The sequence below is a fragment of the Colobus angolensis genome, unplaced genomic scaffold (genome assembly GCF_000951035.1).
Source record: "Colobus angolensis palliatus isolate OR3802 unplaced genomic scaffold, Cang.pa_1.0 Scaffold196, whole genome shotgun sequence".
NCBI lineage: Eukaryota > Metazoa > Chordata > Mammalia > Primates > Cercopithecidae > Colobus > Colobus angolensis.
Genome location: NW_012115110.1, coordinates 3,835,570 through 3,857,201, shown reverse-complemented (window position 1 = coordinate 3,857,201; position 21,632 = coordinate 3,835,570). Strand labels below are relative to the sequence as shown.

The 21,632-nt window shown below is 46.5% G+C and overlaps 1 protein-coding gene across 1 annotated transcript in view; it reads right to left on the bottom strand.

Moving 5' to 3' along the window:
• UBE2QL1 (ubiquitin-conjugating enzyme E2Q family-like 1) overlaps positions 1–21,626 on the bottom strand; it is a 44,322-nt gene extending 22,696 nt beyond the window's left edge. Inside the window, exon 1 of the mRNA XM_011940959.1 lies at positions 21,238–21,626. Within this exon, the coding sequence (XP_011796349.1) occupies positions 21,238–21,591 (354 nt within the window). The 5' untranslated portion in view covers positions 21,592–21,626. The remainder of the gene's footprint in view (positions 1–21,237) is intronic.
• Positions 21,627–21,632: the final 6 nt, after the last annotated feature.

Here is a 21,632-nt window from a genome sequence, read left to right as displayed (position 1 = left end):
CTGAAGAGCATGGGCCCACTGCTGAAAAAATCATGTATGCCTGTGGAAGTGTGTGCGTGTGCACATGTGTGTGTGCATGTGTGTGTGTTCAGGGGTGCAGAAAACCAGCCAGGATTTCTAACAGGTGGAATCATGAAACTTTTCATTCTCTACCTTAACATGTACTATTTTCTATAATCAGAAAAAAATTCTTAAGAGTTTTACAGGTTTGACAACATAACATATGCCATTACAATTCTGTGCACTACCACACAATCCATGCTTTTCCCGGCCTCTTCGTGAAATATCAAAGCACTGTAAGATGATAATAGTAACAGTAAGAGCAATCATAGCATTATACAATTGGCAAGTTGCAGGCCTGGACACACGTGGATCAGCTGGAGGTGCACAAAGCCACAAGCCCTCTGGGAAGCACCAGGCTTCCAGGGGACCATCCTTCATTTAGAGGTCAAAGTCATCACACCATGTTCTGCTCTCTAAATAAACATGATCCTTTAGAGGAGCTCTGTGTTCAGTGCTGGTCCACACAACAGAGCGGCCGCTGGGCTGTGAACACCGCGGCTCCAGCAACACTGTCGTCTCGGTCTACAGTCGCCATAGACCACTGCAGGGTCCTGCCCGGCACTATCACAGAATGTCCTCTGCATTCACTCTCATCGCGGAGGGGTGCCTGATTCCAACGGAGTAACATTTGTTAAAGTAAACCAAATTAGAGCGATCTCCTTCTCTAATAAATTGTTATCATCATGAGGGCAGATCAAAGTTGGCAGCAACAGAGAAAAGCTATTTATATTGTTCTCCATTTAATTGGCTTTTTTGGGTTAAGTGCACTTAGAGGAGGAAAAAAATCCCTACAGATCATTTAAATTATGACATTGTGAAAGTCAGAGGTGTCATCCTGAAACTGAAATGTAAACATATAAGTGTATACTGTTTGAATAAAAAAATTTATATAACTAGTTTAAACATAGATTTTCATTTTACAAAGAGCCTTAGTGTGTATATACATATATATATATAATCTAGGATATATACATACATAATTATATGAACACTATAGCTTAACACCATAGCTTACATATATAAGCCTTAGATTATATAAATATATAGATATAAAATATGGATTAAAATATTTAGATATAAATGTATAAAATATAGATTATGTTCATATACATATATATAAAGAACCCAGTCATATAATATTTTGATGGATTCTGACATCTCTGAAGTTTATGGAAAATCCCTCAACTCGTGAAGCATCTGGAATGGATCGGCCTGGGTCCCTGAGCATGGAAATGAAGCTTAGTGTTACCTGCCCAGCTGTGCATCTGGACACATGAAGATAACGATGGTATGGAGAAGACGCAGCCAGAGCTCAGGCAGATTCGCTGCCCTCCATCAATGCTGGTGAAGGAAGCCAAGTCGGCCCTGCTCTTGCAGAGTTCAAGATTCCAAGAAGGCAAGAGACAGGAGGCTGGGCAAACAAGAAGAACGTGAAGAGATGCAGAGGCGGTGGGCTGGCTGCACGCACAAGTCTGTCAGCCTCTGTGGGAATCATGACGAAGGCCATCCTACCATCTTCTCAAGTCTTGTGGCAGACTGGTGGTGATAGCTGAGGATATTTTAATGAATTTGTCTATTTCTGAGTCAAATAAGAATGCATGTAAAGTGCGAATGATGGAACATAACTGTTCTCTCTGATGTGCCTTGTGACTGGTCTGGTGTATCCCTCAAACTCTTGGCAGGTGCTTGTTTCACACAGTTTGATCAATAAAATTAACAACTAATGATCATTTCTGTAAGTAACTATAGGTCAAACGAGTAAAATTCTTATAAGAAGTAGAATTGAAGGCTTTCAGAAAGCATCTTCCATCTAAATTTGGTAAAACGTTTAAAATGATGAAAATGGTGATGAAGAAAAAGCATCAACTTGGTACATGAGCATCAAAACCAATGGAATGAAAAGATTCCCCAGGATCATTTCAGCCTCAGCTCCTCACTGGAGAGCCACCTTCAAGTCTCACTGATACTCCAGGCAGTTGTTTGAAACAAGGATCCACCAGTCAGCCCCTGTCTGTTGTCCGGCCTGAGTGTCTACACTGCCTGCCTGACTCCTCCCCTCCACACTCTCACTTTGCGAGGAGCCCTCTTTCTCCGCCCTCAGGCCAGTGCACACAGCAGGAGCATCCCTTCACCCACCCCGCCCCCTGCTCCAGCTCCAGGGAGGATGACCAGCTTCCCTGAGCAGTTAGCAGTGGTGAGGTGATGTTCTGAACCAGAACGAGGGAACAGGGCAGAGGGCTCGCTCAGCCAGGACAGGGCCTTTTCAAGACAGCAGTGGCTGGAAAGGAAGGAGAGAAAGGAACACTGTTAACCTTGGACACGTGCAGAGGAGCAGCATGAGAACAGGGACGGGGGAGATTTATAGAGACAGTGACAAGGTAAAGTGAGACAAAAAATAGTGTTATCCAGAGATCACAGGGAAATGGGAAAAGTGCCAAAGAAGATGGATCGTGTCCCTGTTCATTGATCTGGATGAGAGTAAGGAGAGAGGCCCAGCAGACAAGGCAGGAAGAATCCTGAAGGTGGAGGGAAAAGTCAGGCATAAGAGATAAAGGCGATACAGTGATCTGAAAAAGGAAGAAAGAAAAAATTCTGGGACAGCTAAGAAAAACATATAAACCTGCAAAACCTAAAGTTTGTGAGGAGGGATGCGCTGATGCTGCAGGAACAAAGGGGGCTGGGAAGGAACACAGTCTGGGGGGCGCAGGGGCCTGCAGGCAGCGCAGGTGGAGAGGTTGGGGCAGTGGGGCCCGCAGGGCAGAGAATCCAGGCAAAGACAAATGGGAGGACATCTGAGAGGCAAAAGCTGCAGGAAAGAAGACAAATGACACAAACTTATACGTGCTTGGAAAGCCAGGCTCTCCTGTGGGCTGAGCTGTGTCCTCTCAAGTTCCTCTGCTGAAGTCCCAACCCTCAGCACCTCAGAACCAGACTGTATTTGGAAATGGAGTCTTTATAGAGATAATGACCTTCAAATGAGGTCATCAGGGTGGGGCCTAATCGAACAGGACTGTCGTCCCTCTAGGAAGAGGAAATTCAGACACAGGTAGAGTAGACAGATCCTGTGAGGACACGGGGAGAAGATGACATCGACAAGCCAAGCAGAGGCCTCGGGATCCAGCCCTGCCACACCTCGATCTCAGACTCGCCCTCTCCAGACTGAGAGAATGCATTTGTGTCGTTTAAACCCCCAGCCTGTGGGGACTTTGTTTTAGCAGCTCTCAAATAATAATAGAGGCTAATGCAGGCTCCAAGAATAAAAGTCACAACTGACTTTTATTGGAAGGAGGAAAGGGGAGGAGAGGGAGGGAGACAGGGAGAGAGAGCAGGGGGCGGGGCGGGGGGAAGAGAGAATGAGAGAGAGAGAAAGATAATGGGAAGAGAGTGAATTTACACAGTAGCAAAGAAATCTCTAATCAGGGAAGGACTACAATGAAATAAAAGATATTGACAGAGGAGCTATTCAAATGACACACTCTTAACATTAAGTTACTTAAAATAAGCAGCAAAGCCTCATGTGCCGGGTGACAGTCCCAGTCCCAGTCCCAGAACAATGAGCAGACTCCTCCACTTACTGCCTCTTGACTCAAAATACAAACCTCTCTCAAACGTCCTGCCTGGTGTATTTTCCGGCGAATGGTATGATGACATTTCAAGGGCACGCGATTAAAAACAAAACCCCATAAAGCTTATTCTCATGTACTAAAACACTCTGACCAATCAATTCGGTGTTTAGAGAAAGATAACTCACATACGTAGGGCACACACGACGTAGGGCCAGAGTGACATGCCTTTGGCAGTCAGCATCACCAGAAAGCCCTTTGATAGCCCTGGCTTCGTGGCTGAAAATGTCCACTTTCCTGACACTGCAATTACGGTGCCCTCCACACCCTTCATCTCTCTCTGATGGTTCATGATCTTGCCGTGCCCGAAGGACATCCACTCAACCTCATTCTAGAATAGGTGCTGGGCGCTTACTAGGCGCAGGGCTGCGCTGGTCCGGCCGGCCCCATGTTGCTGCCCGCCAGGGGCCACACTGCCCAGCCCCACCTGGGGGAGCGTCCAGCCCCAGATTGGGAGACAGGACACAGCCCCCTAGGAGGCCCACAGGCCACAGCCAGCTGCAGGTGGCATGCTCTCAGGTGGGGAAAACGAGAGGCCATGGGAGGAGGTGGATGGGTTGGGGGCAGTCCAATAGGACACCTGGCTTTGGGGTGTGAGGCGGCTCGTGGGCAGCTCCCACTTCCTGAGTGCTGAGCATTACGCTCCGCATGATGGCTGCCTGGTGCTGATAAGGACTGGGAGGTGACCCTGGTTCCAGTTTTTGGAAGAGGAAACAGGGAGAGGAAGAAGTGGCTAGTTCCACTGTGAAGACGCTGGGTGCTGCACCGCCCTGGCTGCCGAGTCAGTGGGGAGGTCTCAGCCCCTCCAGGCCTCCCACTGCTCAGGGCCCTGGGAGGGTGGCGGGGGCGGAGGGAAGGAAGAGGAAGGCGCAGGAAGGGAGTATAGAGGGTGCAAGGGACTGTGAGGGAGGGAGGCCACCTGGGACCCCGGACAGCAGAGGGAGACAGGCTGGTAGTGAGGGGGAATGAAACGAGCAAATGCACTGAGAGGAGAAAGTGGAAACGCTTTGCACGGGGGAAAAAGCAAACATGGAAATGCGGAAATGGCGAGGAGTCCAGGTTCCATCCTCATGGAGGCAGGTTTAAGGTGAGGCAAGAGCTCTTCCGCTGAGCCCTGGAGCTGGCCTCGGGAAGCCCAGACTGTCAGGGTCCATTTCCAGCAGCGATTCCCACGCAGGAAGTGAGCGGGGGGTCATCCCGGGGGGCTCTTTCCAGGACACGGAGCAGCTGTGTCTGAATTGCTGGGGGCGGAGAGGGGCACCCTGAAGCATGCCAGAGCCCCCCACAGGGTTCCTGTTGAAACGAGGTGCAAAGCACCCTCCACCCCCAGGCACTGGGGAGCGGAAACTGAGGTTGAGAACCACTGGATCCTGAGATTGGGTCTTGGAGAAAATTACTTTTTGCTCATCTCCCAGTTTTCTGTTATGAAATGAAAATATTCACTCCTATTTAGACTCAGCCTCATTACTGTCTGCCACTTCCCTTGGCTCTGCAATCCATTAAGAAAAAGTTTAAGAAAACTAAATGTTTTCCAGCTCTATTTCCCAACTCTGCCTAATTATATAATTCTAAGTATTTGTTGTTTTTTTTTAAAGGTCTAAGAAAACTAAATTGCCGACGGTGCGTGGTGGCTCATGCTCGTTACCCCAGCACTTTGGGAGGCCAAGAACGGTAGATCACCTGAGGTCAAAAGTTTGAGACCAACTGGCCAATGTGGTGAAACCCCATCTCTACTAAAAATACAAAAATTAGATAGGCATGGTGGTGCACACCTGTGGTCCCAGATACTCGGGAGGCTGAGGCTTGAAAATTGCTTGAACCCAGGAGGCGGAGGTTGCAGTGAGCTGAGACCGTGCCACTGCACTCCAGTCTGGTTGGCACAGTGAGACTCTGTCTCAAAAAAAAAAAAAAGAAAAAGAGAAAGAAAACTAAAATGCTAGTTATAGTTAAAAAGTGCCTGAGCCTGGTGACAGTGCCTCTGTAGTCATACATGAGGGTGCTACTGGTAATCCACTGACTTGTAGCTTCTTACCAAGGGACCAGCACAGATGGCCCTGCAGAGCTATGAATGCTGCTGACTGCAAGAGGTCAAAATACCCCGAGCAGAAATTAGCTGCACTTTAAGTCCAAATGAATCTCTAGGTTTGAAACATCATTAAAGCATTTAAAATTCTACTGAGGGTGACCTGAGGCACTTGGTGTCACCCATCATTGAAGCCCAGAGAAGGCAGACATAGTCCTCCCTGCGGACCCTTTCGGGCCTGCTGGTTGCCAGCATGTTACTGGCTCTGAGCTCCGTAAGTCATCTCCTTGTTTTTTCTTTCCAACCTCCACAAACTGTTCAAGTTCCTCTAATGAAGAAGCGCAGCCAGCAGTGGCCAAGAACCCTCAACTACAAGACAGTGAAATCAGCTACTTCTGATAAAGACCTTCAGAACCGAATCAGACACAGGAACAAACAAAACCACAACGTATGTGCTCTGATTCTATGGGAACGCATTGGGAGCTATTTCCTGTTCCTTTTTGACTTGCGAGACATCTTGTCATCTTGAATTTGGAATTGTTTTTTGATATGGGATTGTAAATCTTTTGCAGTTTTATTGTTCCTACTGCAGGACCTACAACAGTCATGTATTGGGAAGATAATTTTCTCTGAGTGGTTAGCAGGTGCCTCCCATAGCATAAAACATCACTCAACAGCTCAAAAGCATCACCGAGGTCTGGGTTTACAACTGACCTTGTTTGCTAGGCCTGTTTCCCAATTCTACTTAATTATGTAATTCTCAACATTTGTGTTTGTGTTTTTAAAAAAGCCCTTAGAAGGCAGGAGAATCAGTTGAACCTGGGAGACGGAGGTTGCAGTGAGCTGAGATCGCGCCATTGCTCTCCAGCCTGGGCAAAAAGAGTGAAACTCCATCTCAAAGGGAAAAAAAAAGCCCTTAGAATAATCTGGAACAAAAATTTGGTGCAAAATAACAGCACGAATACAAAGCCTACCTGGGTTTTCGAAGACCTTCGGACCAAGGTCTGGCTCCCGGTCCTGCTGTTCGCAGAGTGTGGGGAGCGGGTGGTGGTCACAAAATCAAGGGCGTTTGCAGTCTGCACCACGCAGGAAAGTGAGGGCACCCCTGTTCCTCAGTGCCTTCCTCACCCAAGGCCCTGCACCAAGGACATGCCAGGCTCCTCTTCACCTGTTCACGTGGCCCTCTTTTCACTGCTATCCTCCAAATTCGAATTCTTTCCCCAGCCTTTCTTTAGGGTCACTGTGTTATACACTTAAAACATGTTTGCAAGCTCTGGGATAAATAAAAGAATTTACTCACTCCATTTCAGGGTGAAACCTTCTAGAACAATTTGAAATATTTTTAAGAATACCCATCAATCTGTAAATACTATAACTTACTGATTTAAAGGAATAGCAGGTAATAATAAATGAGACTGAAGGGAGATACAATTAAGATTGGGTGCAATGTACCAATCTTTACTGTAATTATGTCAAGAAAATAACAACATCAAAAGAAAGGAAAAGAGTCAGTAGCAAAGAAATGGATGATTTAGAGATGCACACTTCTGAAAGCTTTTACTTATGGAAAATGCTGCCTTCCGTTTATCATTCACTCAAACTGTGCTTTACGCCTAGGACTGGTTAATTGCACAACATTATTTTTGTGAACACCAAACAAATTACACATCAGCCTTTCATGCTAGGTTCAGAAGCCGGAAATGTCAGATTCCTTTTCCTGCAGCAGAAATCTTACATTTCCCTCAATTTAATGGTGGGCAACTTAATTTAATGGTGATGTATGGAAGTTTCCATAGAATTCTATGGGGAAAGTCCCACAGGGATTTTAGGTGAGGCTTATTCTGCCCTAAGTGCACGTTGAGTGAGGGTGCCTTTTTCTTCCTCCAGCCCTTCAGTAGGTCATTCTGTCCAGCCCTGCGGTTAGTGGCCTCTCATACCTGGCACTTGACAACTCCTCCTTGATGATGCTTCCCCATGAGGCAGCACAGGGAAGATGCCCCCGGGCAATTCTCATTAAGCAGGAGCAGGAGGAGCTGGGCCCTGGCAGCTCCTTGAGGAGCGTTGGTCTGCTTCAGCCACGCCACCCTCGGGAGCTTGAGAACACAGGAACTGGCCTCACTCAGTCCAGGATCCCTCCCTTGCCTGAGCTTCTGGGAAAGCTCACATGCCCCGTCCACAGGAGAGCTGAATGCAAATCATGGGGAGGGGGCCCTGCTTTGCCCTTGCCCTTAACCTCAATGGTGGCCCTACAGCTGCCGGCAGATCCCCCTCCTTTCTTGACGCCAGGTCCCTGACTCTCAGGGTAGCCCGTTGGCTGCTTTCTTCATACGCCTCCTCCCACATCTGGGTCTTGAGTCCTAGGTTGAGATTGACTTTCCTGGTCGAGTCCTGACCAAGACCCAGTTCTGAAGTCTTGGAGCATCATCTGGTCACAGAGACAGCATGGGGTGGTCTGAAAGGCCTGTAGAGGTTACATGACCATCACCCTCGCTTGGGCTTGTCCGGCCTACTGGCCTTCATCAGGGCCAATAAGGTCAAGTGCTGACCAAAAGCTGCTGCAGAGCCTGCTGTGTTCACCTTTCCAACAAAGCTGGGGACACTGAGGGCTGGGAGAGCCTGTGGCTTATCCAAATGGGACATTCGGTGGAGCCGGGAAACCAATGGGACCCTGAGACCGCTAAACAGTGTGTGACTTGAGCCAAGGTGGGGATGGAAGACCTTTAAGATTTTTCTGGGGATAGGGTGATTTCAATCATCTCACTGAAAGATTATGTGACAGCTAAATAATGTATTTAGTAGAAGCAAAAAGGAGAAATAAATAAATATGGACAAAAGGTCTGAGCACTGTAGGGTGGGTCTGCTTCTATTTGCTGATACTACAAACCTAGATCAGTAGTTATGGCAACACCACCCAGGCCCAGGAACTGATTTAGACATTGTTGCAGGCTCCATTTCCACGTAAAGGATAATATTCCTTCCTAGAATGATATGCAGGTGGGGCGGGTTGGGGGCTGAAATACACTGGGGACAGGAGGGTGCTTTCTGCCTATAATGATCTCAGATGAGGACATTTCAATATTTCTAAACTATGGGAAAATCACTGGGAATATGAAAAAAACAGTGTAGAAATCCTGGAGGATCAATTAACTGTATCCCACACCCTGTCCTGTGAGAATGCAGATTCTACCCACTTAAGTCTTCTGATTGGGGGAGAACCCTCGAGATAGCTAGTCAAGTCTCTTCCCACATGCAGAAAGCCTCACCCTAGATTTTGGGCCAATGCTCAAGGCCTCAGTTGACTGACCAGTTACAAGAATGTGAAGCAGGCATTGGTATTCCACTGTTGATTAGCCTCCAATTGCCATAAGAGCATATATCACATCACAGGTGTTTCTGAGAAACTTGGCAATTCCTGCAGGCCGAATATTTCAGCTAGGTTTCTCTTATATTCTACTAAAGAAAGGGTCTTTCCTACAAGTATTAATATTAGAAAGGATCCATGTAATTGACTACAGTGAAATTCTTGATGTTCATTCTGTGTGACTTGTGATAATTGCTAGAGTCCACAACTTTTTACAAATTTTAACATTTGATTTATGAACTGGCTTTTCACCTTGAAGCAAAATGGTAGCCAAGAAGTTTTCAAGTGGGCATTGCATTCTGTAACAAAGAATGTATAACAACAACACTTAATGGCTAACAAGGACATTTGGTGTGCATTTAGAGAGTACAGAGGTAAATGTTTTAAATAAGAATATTCTTCTATGTAATTTTCTAACTTAACACCAGCAAAAGAAATCAAGCTAGTTTAAAGGTGTTAGCAATGTAATGGAATTCTTATGATACCAAGGTTGAAGAGGTGAAAAAGCCCAGCTATCAATCCGCACTAGAACAATAACATAATCCCATAAATCAGTCCCTGATCGTACAAAGTGATTTGATGATGAAAAGTCAGAAAAGGCAACAAGTGTCCACAGCAGTAGATTTAAGAGGGCAAAAAGGAGGCTCTTCTGAGTTTCCTGTGAATATCTGTAACAATACAGTCATCTATGGAAACACCTGAGGCACCTGGAGGTGAATATTGCCGTGAAACACTCATCGTTATGAAAGCAGATGTCTGTGTGCATTGGATGCTGCTGTGTCTTGGTCATACATTTCTGTGCATTTAATTCAATACATCTCCCTCTTCTTTAGAAGCAGGAACATCTATTGATCACGTTCTCTATGCAAGGGACACATGTCATCATTTCCTTCGAACCTCATGATTCATGTGAGCAGTTGGGTTTATGCTCCTTGCCTTTAGGGGAGGCCCCTGATGCTCAGGGAGGTGGGTGCCTGCCCCAGAGTGAGCCATGCTCAGGAGGGAGAAGGGGCTGGAGCCTTGCCTCTGCCTGCAGATCCCCGGCTTTATCTCAGCGCCACCCAACAATAAGATGGGAGAACTGAGACACCTGTTGGGCTACTAAATCTCGATCCCAAATGTTCTGGCCCTGAGCTACAGAATAAGGTTTAAGATCTTTCCCAAGCCAGCCATCACCACCTAGAGCCACACACTACCTGGAGTTCTTAACCCGGGGCCCATGCACCCCTCGGGGTATATACATTTGGATGGGAAAAATGTCTCCATTTTCACTAACTTTGAACTGCAATTCAGCACTTCCTATAATTAGGATTGAAAGTTAAGAAATCACAGCAGTATTAGCAATGCCTTGGCTTTGTCACCAATAGACAAATGTTTTAAAATCGCAAGACAGTTGTGATATTGCTGTAGATATTTTGAAACGTCATTGGTGTTCATTATTGTCAGATTTGCAGAGTTGTTAGACCTGCCTCTAGATCTTAATATTTAATGTGGTAATAAAGTGCTTTTTAATTCATGTTATGTTTTAAAAACATGTTTTGATAACTGTATTTAAGTATAATTGGTTTCCTTTGCAATCCTATGCATTGTGTTTTGTGCAACTAAAGACATAAATCTGGGGAGGAGTCCGCAGGTGTCCCCAGACACCTCGAGGCCATGCGGTCCTCCAGGTGGCTTCGAGGGGTCTGGGGCAGCAGGAAGGGACTCCTGTGGTTGGCCGCCTGTTTCTCTTTGACCGATCATCAAGAATAAACAATTCCCTCCATCTCTCTTATGAAAAGGCAGATGCCAGGATATCCTTTGAAATGAAATTACTAATAAAATAAGCACTTTAATTCAATTCAACTCAAACTCACTTTTTATTAGATCAGTTTTATTTGTGAATTATGATAATGTCCTTTAAGCGCTGTGAAACGTTTCTCTTTATAGTTACAGTAGCAGGCTTGTATGAGTTCTCTAAGATAATGATATTTCATAGTGTACATTATAAAAGAGATCAAAGGAAGTCAGCAGGGCTCTGGAGGGGTGGGGTCCTCCAGTCTCTGCAGCTCTCCTGCATTAGTTTTAGGCATTGTTCACATTGGATGAAGGCACTTCCCCTGGAGGATCCTAACCCGCTACTGTGGACAAGGCTCCTGGCTTTGCTGTGCTCTTCTTTCCCACCCAACCTGGAGGAGGAAGGCTCCCCTCCCAGGGGCGCTGCCAGACACAGGCAGCTGTGCGCTGCAGGAGAGGGCTCGGATAAAGAACAGCCTCCTTGCACAAAGCCAGGTTAAATACATTATGATTCATTTAGCATTTTGATGACTCTTAAAAAATCGCCTTTTAAAGGCTTCTAATACTCAACTAGTTACAGTTAATTTAAGCTTGTAACTCACTCAATTCTGGTGAAGTTTCCACTATAATATTTTTATTTTTCCTTGGCTGAGAAGCAGAGTAGTGTATGTCACTAATCATGTAGGACTCCAGCACAAATTAATCCTTGCAGCAATTGATCTTTACTTGGCACATACATTTGGACGGGAAAAGTGTCTCCATTTTCACTAACTTTGAACTGCAATTCAGCACTTCCTATAATTAGAATTGACAGTTAAGAAACCACAGCAGTATTAGCAATGCCTTGGCTTTGTCACCAATAGACGAATGTTTAAAAATTGCATTACAGTTGTGATATTGTTGTAGATATTTTGAAATGTCATTGACGTTCATTACTGTCAGATTAGGAGAGTTGTTAGAGCTGCCTCTAGATCTTAATATTCCTGACAGACATCTTATGGGAAGCAACATGGGCACCCAGTCTGACACTAGGCAATCACGCTAATACATACGTATCTATCTGTAAGGCAAAAATAATTGGCTTAACAATTTTGTGCACAAAATGTCCAAATTCATAAAATACTAATCACAGCTTTTTATTGGAACCAAAACATAGTAAGTTCTGTAACTCCATATTCTGATATTTGGAAATGTCTGATCTTCAAGATCAAAAACTGAAAAGTACCCTTAAAATATTTTTCTGGAAATTTTCCCTTCAATTCCCAAGTGAGCTGAGGACAATTCAACTTTACGTGTAACTGATCCTTTACCAGTCAGTCTTTCCTTAGCTCCTACATCAAAGAACTCAGTGAAACACCTCGAGAATGCCTGCCAAATACTGTGATGAAGCATTAGGATTTATTTTAGAGAAATTATTTTAAGGTAACCATTTCTTCAGTCTGAGTGATTTTACCGATGTAACAATTACGTTCAGAAAGCATTTCTTTCTTGAGCTATTTTCAGAATCTCTAAAATGCCTTTCCCTTTCGTATACAGAATAAATAAAGCTGTAATAATTATCTTATCTTTCTCCTATGGTTGGATAATTATCTTTCTCCTATGGTTGGAAGCAATCAACACATTCATCCATTTTGCGCAATCAATACAAGGAGCTTATGATGAATCTGGGCCGATACATTTGTCCAACGTTGCTGATAATTCCGCACCATGTGTCAGACTTGATGGATGCACCACCCGTCCTCTCGTGGACTGATTCTGAGTATTGTAGGAAAACCACACACCGTGGAACTGCACGGGCTCTCCTAACATCCATATGTACAATGAGGAACAATAATACTACACATCATGCTTGGCTGGGGTGGCTTCTACTTGCCAACTAGACACCTCCTCAGAACCAGGTGGCTCTGGCACTGGACTGGTTGCCTGGTGGCAGCTCAGCTCTGTGCATGATTCAACCTCAGCAAGCCTCAGTTTCTTCCCCTGTAAAATGGGAATAACAACAGCACCCACCTCATAGGCTGCTACAAGGATTTAATCAAGTCATTCACATAAAGCATTCTGCACAGCAGCTGACTCACTGCAAGCTCTTACGCTGCATCGCAAGAAGGGGCAAAACGAAGCGGATGGGGAGTCTGCTCAGGGAAACAGATCCTGTGGCAAACATTTATTTGGCACATACAAGGTGTTGGACATTTAGCAAAGAGAAGGGGCAATACAGTTGTAATTATGTAAACTGGCAGGATAAGCACAGAAATGAACTTTTTCTAGACAATGCAGAGCTTCCTCCTTCGCAGTTCAGAGGAGGAAGTCATCGCTTTTATTGAAGGAGTGGTTGAGGAGCTGTTTGCAGAGAAGTTAGGGGCATCTGGGCAGGGTTTTTAAGGATGGCCAGGGACTCACCTGGTGAACACGGGCAAGAGGGCTTCCAGGCAGGAGAGGCTGGTGGAAGAGGAGCCTCAGTGGGGGCTGTGGCGGATGGAGGAATGCCATCATGGCTGTACAGTGCTGGAAACTTGAGCTCTATTTCGTAAGGTTCATAACAAGATGCAATAAAGCTAGGTCTGCATTTTAGAGGAGCCATGCAGGTGGCATCAGGGAGGATGGACAGGGACAGAGAGACTGGATGGGGCACTACAGGAATCCAAGCAGGTGACAGGCACCCATGAGGCAGGAGCAGGGCTGGAGAGGAAGAAAGCTGGAGAGGAGAGCCTAGCACTGGAGAATAAGAACAGAAGAGGCTTGGTGAGTGCGGCTCCCTGACCATACCCAGACCTGCTGGCCAGGTAAGGGGCAAGGTCGGGTAGCTTCTTCCGGCTTCTGCAGACCTACCCTCATCTCCCAATCCTTTGCCACCTGATTGGTCCCAAATCTGCTCTCCCAGTCTTGTGTCCTTGGTCCTCCCACTGAGCTGGTTTCCTCCTAGCCTAGCCGTGTGGGATTAGCAGGCCTGGGAAACGACCAGGGGAGTGTCGCAGATGTTACGCAGAATGGGGAAGGGTCATCACAGGAATGCCAACGGCAATGTCACTACAGTGCTCATGAATGAATGAATGATGTGTGCAACCATGAAAAAATAACTGAACAATTAAACCTTAGCTTAGCTTGCCGACTTACCGAGTAGGAAAGTGTAGACATTACTGGAAACGTTTCTGCCATTACTACAACTTCTTGGTCAGTGTGGGGCTATGCGTGGCCTTTCCGTTTATCAGCAATGAAACCATATTCCAAAAAACACTGAGTGACTAATGCCCCATGTTAATGTCGAGTCTTGATCACCCTTAAGTAGAGTATTCTCTCTAAGAACATCACTCAGAATTTCTGAAGACCCTGTTGACCCAGGACCCCACTGTGCCCATGTCCCCACTACACACCCAGGCCACTGTCTATTGTCAGATCCATGGACATTTCCTAACTATTAACAAAAAGATATGTGTGAAGCCACTTGGCGTGTCAAAAGCAAATGTGAAGGGTTTTGTCTTCTCCCCATTAGAGGGTATGTTCCCTGAGGCAGGCACCTGATGTGTATCTGATCCTCCAACGACGCCTAGGAAGTTCCTGCATGACGGGAGGCACTTGATTCCCGCGCTGTATTCATTAGTCAGCCACGGCTCTGGAGGGTCCGCGCACACCACCCTCCGTGGCTGCGTCTCATCGAGGGTGGAGTGAATCATCCCTACCTTTTCTTTTTCAGGGTTTACACTCCCTCATAGTCTACACAAGCAGTCCAGGGAGGAAGGCTGGCTTTAGGATGGCATCTGTACAGAAGTCAGGCTTTGAAGGCGCTGAGTCAGCGTTGACCTAGGACAGGGAGTCTGATCCAGGTGGGGTGGGGTGGTTGGGGGGATTAATTATCACCACTTCTGAAGCTCTGGGCTATGGTTACTGGTGGGTGAGGCTGTGTCTGCCAGATGGGTGGAGAGGGAGGAGGTGGACCATGGCCAGCATCAGGCAGCTTTTCCAATCCGGGCTGCCCATTAGAATCATGAGGAGCTCTTCGGACCAGCCTCTGCCAGGGCCTGATCCTAGACCACAAAGTCTGAGTCTTTGAGGGGACAGCCCCGGGACTGAAATAATGGGCACACTCCTCAGGGCATCTAATGTGCTGCCAGGGTTGGGAACCACTGGCAGAGAAGAAAGGACGAACACTTGTGGCCAGCCATCCTCTCCCCTCCTGACTACCACATCAACACATCTGGGGCAGCAACCACCTCTGATTCCAGGAGCTCCGAAATGTGGCTCAAAAATCCTCCCACAAGTGTCTGTTTTGTTTCCTCAACTATAGAAGTCATTTCTGCTGGTGCTTTATCTGCCTCTGACATGGTACTAGTGAGGCTGCCTTCCTTCTAAGCCTGGGTGTGGAAGAGTCTCTTCCTGGCGATGAGAAGGGAGACGCTGGCCAGGTTGTGGGTGTCAGGTTTTCATTCGGACTTCAGCTCAGTGTCCACGTGGGCACATTCCACTAAGAAACAGCTATCAACCTACACTGTCCTTACAGAGAAAACCAAATCTCCCCCATCGCTTAAGAGAAATCAGAAAAGTACACGAAAATACACTACACCCTCTTCCTGCAAGTTCAGATTCTCAAAGTCTCATTGGTGAAGCAGAAGTGGCTTCTACCAGGAGCTGCCCCACACGCCCTGGGCTGAGCTGTCAGAGCCCTCCGAGTGGATGTGGGGCTATTTTTAGGATGCAGTCCCGCCTGTGTCCTCCTGCCTGCCCTACTTGATAGAAGAACAAGTAGCTATTTTTTCCTCTGAACAGTCCAGCATATCGATACCTCAAGCTGCAGAGTCATCGGTGGTGGCAATAATCTCCGTCCCCTGTACACAGTGCAGGGCACAACACAGTGACTCATAAGCACGCTTCCAAAAATCCACGTCTCCCTGGACAAATCAGATGGCGTTACCCACCCCGTCAGTCACTATTTTTGCTCTAGGTTGTTCTAGCTTCCCTCTGGGTGTGCAGCCATTTCTCTGCTCAAAGCTGCGGGCAACATTCTCCATCCAGTGCCTCCCTCCGTGTGGCTGCATCTATTGCTCTCAAACTAGCACAGCAGCTGCAGAAACAAGATGAGCAACTGGTTAAGAAATTCCTGTTTGGTTTCGTTATGCACTGAACTGTTTCTCCTCCAATCTCCAATGTACACGGTGAACCCCTAACCCACAGTACCTCCGCGTGTGACCTTATTTGGAAACAGGGTTTTTAAGAGGTAATTAAGTTAAAGTCAGGTCAGGAGGATGGGCCCTAATCCAATCTGACTGTGTTCTTACACGAAGAGGAGATTAGGACACAGACACACACAGAAGGAAGGTCGTGTGAGGACACAGGGAGGACACAGCATCTACAGGCCAAGCAGGCAGGACCCAGGAGAAACGAGCCCTGCTGACCCATTGATCTCGGACTTCCAGTCCTCTGTTATGGCAGCCCCAGCAACCTAATACAGGGCCTTTAAACATTGTGTGTGTTGTATGGCTGGGCGAGGTGGCTCACGCCTGTAATCCCAATGCTCTGGGAGGCCGAGGTGGGAGGATTGCTTGAGCCCAGGAATTTGAGACCAGCCTGGGCAACATAGTGAGATCCCCATCTCTACAAAAAATAAACAAAATTAACTGGGCATGGTGGCGTGCACCTGCAGTCCCAGCTACTTGGGAGGCTGAGATGGGACGACTGCTTGAACCCAGGAATTAAAGATTACAGTGAGCTATGATCATGCCACTGTACTCCAGCCTGGGTGATAGAGGGGACCCTGTCTCAAAAAAAAAAAATCTCTGTTATAGCAGGTTAGAAGCCCACAGATTTCAGGAGCCCAAAGGGCTGTTCATCTTTGTCCCTCTTTCTGATGAGACTGCTAGTTTTACAGTCATAAGTGCTATTTCTAGGCCTAGTATTTTGGAAGATGGGCTTTATGTATGTCTCTGTGTGTGTGTGCACGTCTACGTGCACTTGTGCTTCCCAGTCACACCATAGGGTAGCCCCCTTTCAGACCTAAGGTGGATTTTAGTGACATCACTACATATCATTTCACAAAGCTGAGCTGCAGAGCCCTTTACTCTTTCATTACACTGGGACAAGTTTCCTTTATTAAAAAACATGCAGAAACCATCAGGCAAACAGAACTTGCCCTGAAATTGCTTGCCAATTTTAAATTCAAACAGTAAGACTGGAGGATGTTTTAGTCCTGATGTTCTGTGGATGTTCTGTGGATCTTCTGCGGATGGCTGGCTGAGCAGCTCTGCTCTGTGGACAGAAAGGATTATCACAATGGTCACGGTTAATAAACGACTGCCTGGAAACAGCAAGGTGTTTGGATGGCGCCTGGCCTGACTGCCATTTCCGACAGCTTTTACTCATCCTGATGAGATTTCAGAGCCTTGCCACTCATGAGCTGTTGTGAGAGCATGCAGCTATATAAACGCCACCTGACTCTGTGAAGGTACGGTTTCCTCACCTGCACAACCACCACCAAAAGAGCAGAACCAGGGAGGTTCAAACATCCTCAAACATCCTCCATTCTCTGCTGGCCCAGAGTATGGCACAAGCAAGTAGGAAATGCTTCCTGCTGCTGCTGCTGCAGTTATCATTATCAACACCCTGTGCATGCCGAATTGTATGGTTGGCCCCGAGGGCCAGGAGAGAAGTGAGGAATTGTCACTCAATTGCCATTTGGTTCCCTGCCCCTGGCGATGCCTAATTAACTAAAAAGGGGACACTCAGGAGGTGAGCTGCCATGAAAGCAGGGCTCTGAGTCAGTGCACCGTCAAGCAGCTTTTGGGGACCCCGCTGCTCACACAACTGCAAGAACAAGGTCCCTGTCCAGTCATGCCATCGTCCCACGCTCCAAGCCTGGAATGGAAGCCAGTAAACTCTGGCACTCTTCACGGCCAGCATCCCCCGATGCTGATGCTACTTTGTCTAGGTTTACAGAGTCCGAAAATGCAGTTTTTGTAGGTTAAGCTATGTCCTAGATGCAAGCACTGTGCTGGGATTACAGGCTACTTTCATTTCAAAACCAACATCTTCCAGTTTTTGAATGCCAAAAATCTTACAATGGAGCTGTGGGTTGTATTCTTTTGGTTCAGTAACTAATAAAGGATGCAAATAATTATCTAAAAGTATACTTTTAACATTTTCACCAGTTCATTCTAAAACTGCAGAGCTTTAAAATCCAATTATAAAAAATGAAGAGTTACCTAAAAATGCCTCTAGTCAAAAGAGGGTTTAGTAATATACAAAGGGGGAAGATATGTATATTATGACTACATAGGATATATCATATGGGAAATTTATATATTAATTTAAGACAAACACAATTCGTATAGCAACATGCAAGAGATTTTGGTAACACAGGCCAGAGAGCCAGTTAAAAGCCTCACAAAATGACTGAATTTATCACATGATGTGATAAACCTAAGCTTTTAATTGTACACAAAATTGTTAAGCAGATATTTTTATGTTACACATAAAACTCTTAAAATTGTTTTACGATTTCTCTAGACGTACAGAAACAGCACATCCTCAATTCAGAAAGTTCAGCTGAGCAGTGAATGTTTTCCTCTATGAAAGAAGCAAACCAGCCTTTTCTAACTCTGTAGCTTACGAAAATGAATCCTAAAAAAGAAATCCCGACAAGTATCAGAACATAACTGGAATATAACAACTCTCCCTTTTAAAGTAATTATCAGTTTGGTAGCTGTCCCAGTTCTCCTTGAATACCTAATCAGGTATTTTGATTGCTTTCCCAAAGCATATTACCTCTAACTGAGGAAATAATTTGGTAACTACCATATGTGCTCTGAACAACCAGTAGGTAGTGAATTTGCAAAAGCACGGAAAGAGATAATCAACCTCAGGTGACCTGAAACACCGTCAGAATCCTTTTGTGGACGGAATCCTAAAACATTAATGACTATTCATTTCTTCCTTTCTTTCATTGCATTTTGAATATTTTATGCATGCCACACATTACTCTCTCTTAGACAGCTGTATGTTGGAAGCAGCATGAAAAAATGCAAAGAAATTGAACCGGCACTTTAAAAAGTGCTGAGTTTTTGCCTCTATTTTAGATGTGGAATAGACAATATAATACCATATGCTAGGTGGAGGGCAATGGGTTCAATTAGGATTTTATTAAACTAAGAAATGAAAAAGTTGATAATTACTTTCAATAAAGAAATCTCTCACTTGTAAATTGTACGTGAGAATCTCAATTTTAAATACAGAGAAAAGAAAATATACTTACAAGGACCCGTGTATTGATATACTGCCAATTGGCATATGGGCACCAAAGGAACTATTACAACTATTACAACTATTACAACTCAGAGCATTAATGTAAAAATGGGAAGCATTTAATTTCCTAAGGTTCCTGTCTCTCTTAAAAAAAATTCCCCATGTCTCATTTCAAACCTTTATTTTCTTTCATCTTTCAAACTACAGGCAGTGGTCCAGTTCCTCTCTAAGATCTCTTCCAAGTCTTAAACGTTAGGACTCTGTGATCCCAGAAGGGAATACACATTCCTCTTCCCCTGATCCCCAATGTCATCTTCACTGTGAAGAATGAAAAACAATAACAGCCTGTTCCAAAGAATTCTGATTAGCAATGATTCAAGAAGCAAATAACCAAGGCATTTCTGCAAAGAATTCTTCCACATCATTTGTATAAATCCTATTTGAAAAATAAAATTGAGATCGCCTACCCCCCATGCTTGCATTCTGTCACATGAACCTCTCATCAGACTCAATATTTAACTGCAGGATGGAAAATAAACCTCTGATATTAAAGCACTAAGCCTCCCTCAGCTGAAGATGTTTTTCTAGAGTTGTTACATCCACACTATTTCTAACTCGGGAAATATGTGGAACCTAAACCTCAGAAAAGAGAGCCTGGCAGGATGGGTCAGGAATTACCTGACCTTCTCTGCTGGAGTTAGGATGCTATTTGTTTGGAATCCCAGGGGTTCCAGCTTTAGTGAAATTGGCAGAACAAGCATTATTTGATTAGTATGAAACAGCCTGCAGTGAAAGGGACGGACACACAGGCCAGGCAGGGAAGAAGCGGTGGCTTCTGATAGGCCGCGGGTAGAAAGATCAAGCCGAGGTCATTCGGGGTCTTTTAAAGAAAACAATGATTTTTCATAAATCTAAAAGATGTCCACATAGCAATGTAATGTTCTTAAGTAATGCTTAATATTGATTCAGGAAAACACCAGAGAACTCAACCGCAGGCGACAGCATATAATTGGAGCAGATAACACCATCACGCACTCACCCTGCTCTCAAGTACTTTGGGGTTTGTTGGCATAAAGCTGCCATCTGATGCAATAGGTGAGAAGGCTCAGAACTGTTTGGCCCTTATATTGGTATTTCGTTAAAATCTTTAGCTCTGATAAAGGGTTTTAACTGCTTGGGGCAGTGGGGTGAGGGGATGAGGAAAAAGAAGCAGGTCTGAAAGAGACCAAGACCTGGTACGTCTACCCCAGAGGTGGTGGTCCTAACGGGTTCGGGGAAGGAAGGGGGTGCTCTGAGAGAAGAACAGGCATTGCTGTGACGGGGTCTGGTCTTGTCCCTTAAGGGAATGCCCAAACCACACCTCTGCCTCTCTAGAGTGAGCTCCCAAGAGCAAAATTTTCACCTTTCCAGGAGAGAGGCAGCCCAGAAGAAGGCAGGGGTGGGGATTTATCAAGCAGGCAGCTGTCCCTCCCCAGAGCACCCACCTGCAGACCTCCCACCCGAGCCTTCTGCGGAACTGTGTGTGTGTGTGTGTGTGTGTGTGTGTGTGTGTGTGTAGGGGGTGTTAGGGGTGGGTGGGAGATCAGCTGGGTTGGACACTTAAATCCTGAGGTCCAGGAAAAGTTCTCACCTTCATAGAGATTATAGGGACAGGAGATTGAGGAGCAGACAAGGGAGGGGCAAGAAAAGGGGAGATGGAGGGGAAAGAAGAGTAGGGGAGCCAGGGAAGGTGGAGAAGGAAAAAATGGAAAAGGAATGGGGGTGGGAATAGATGGGGGGACAGAGAAAGGGGTGAGGGGAGAAAGAGTCCAGGAGGAAAGGGAGAGGACGGTATGGGAGAGGGAGGCTAAGGAAGAGGAGTGGGAGAGAATTATGGAGGGATGAGCAGAGAACGAGCAAGCTAGAGAGACCAGAGAGACCGGCAGCAGAGACCGAGACCAGACCGGGATGGGAGAGACGGGACGGAAAGCAGGGGCAGGAAGGAAACGCTCAGGAGGCGCTTGGAGCATCCCCGTGGGGCGCTGGTGTAGACAGAGCCGGGAGCTAGATGGCCGGAGGGGCCGACGCAGGCCCTCGTCTCGGGGCCCGGGCGCCCGGCGGCGCTGCAGACCCGATTGCCGCCCCGCGCCCGCAGCCCCGCCGCTCTGGCGCGCGCGCCTTACCTGGCCCTTGACCAGGCTGGCTGCGAACTGGCGCATGACGGCCTCCACGGTGTAGGCGCTGGACCAGCCGCGCGGCGTGAGCAGCTCCATGCAGATGGCGCCGCCGTCCAACACGTAGCCGTTCTCCAGGCGCGGGCTGAGCACCCGCATGAAGGGCGGCGAGAAGGGGAAGTTGTCGGGGAAGGTGAGATTGAGCAGAATGAACTCGGTGTTGGTTTCCTTCATGTCCTGCCACAGCACCGAGTCCTTGTCCACCTGGTGCAGCTTCACGTTCCAGTCGAACAGGCTCTCGTCCACCAGCTCCACGGAGATGAAGCGGTCGCTAAGGCGCGCGATGTCCTGCAGCTCCTTCATGAGCCGCCGGCTGCGCACCTGCGTGCAGTGCTGCTGGCGCG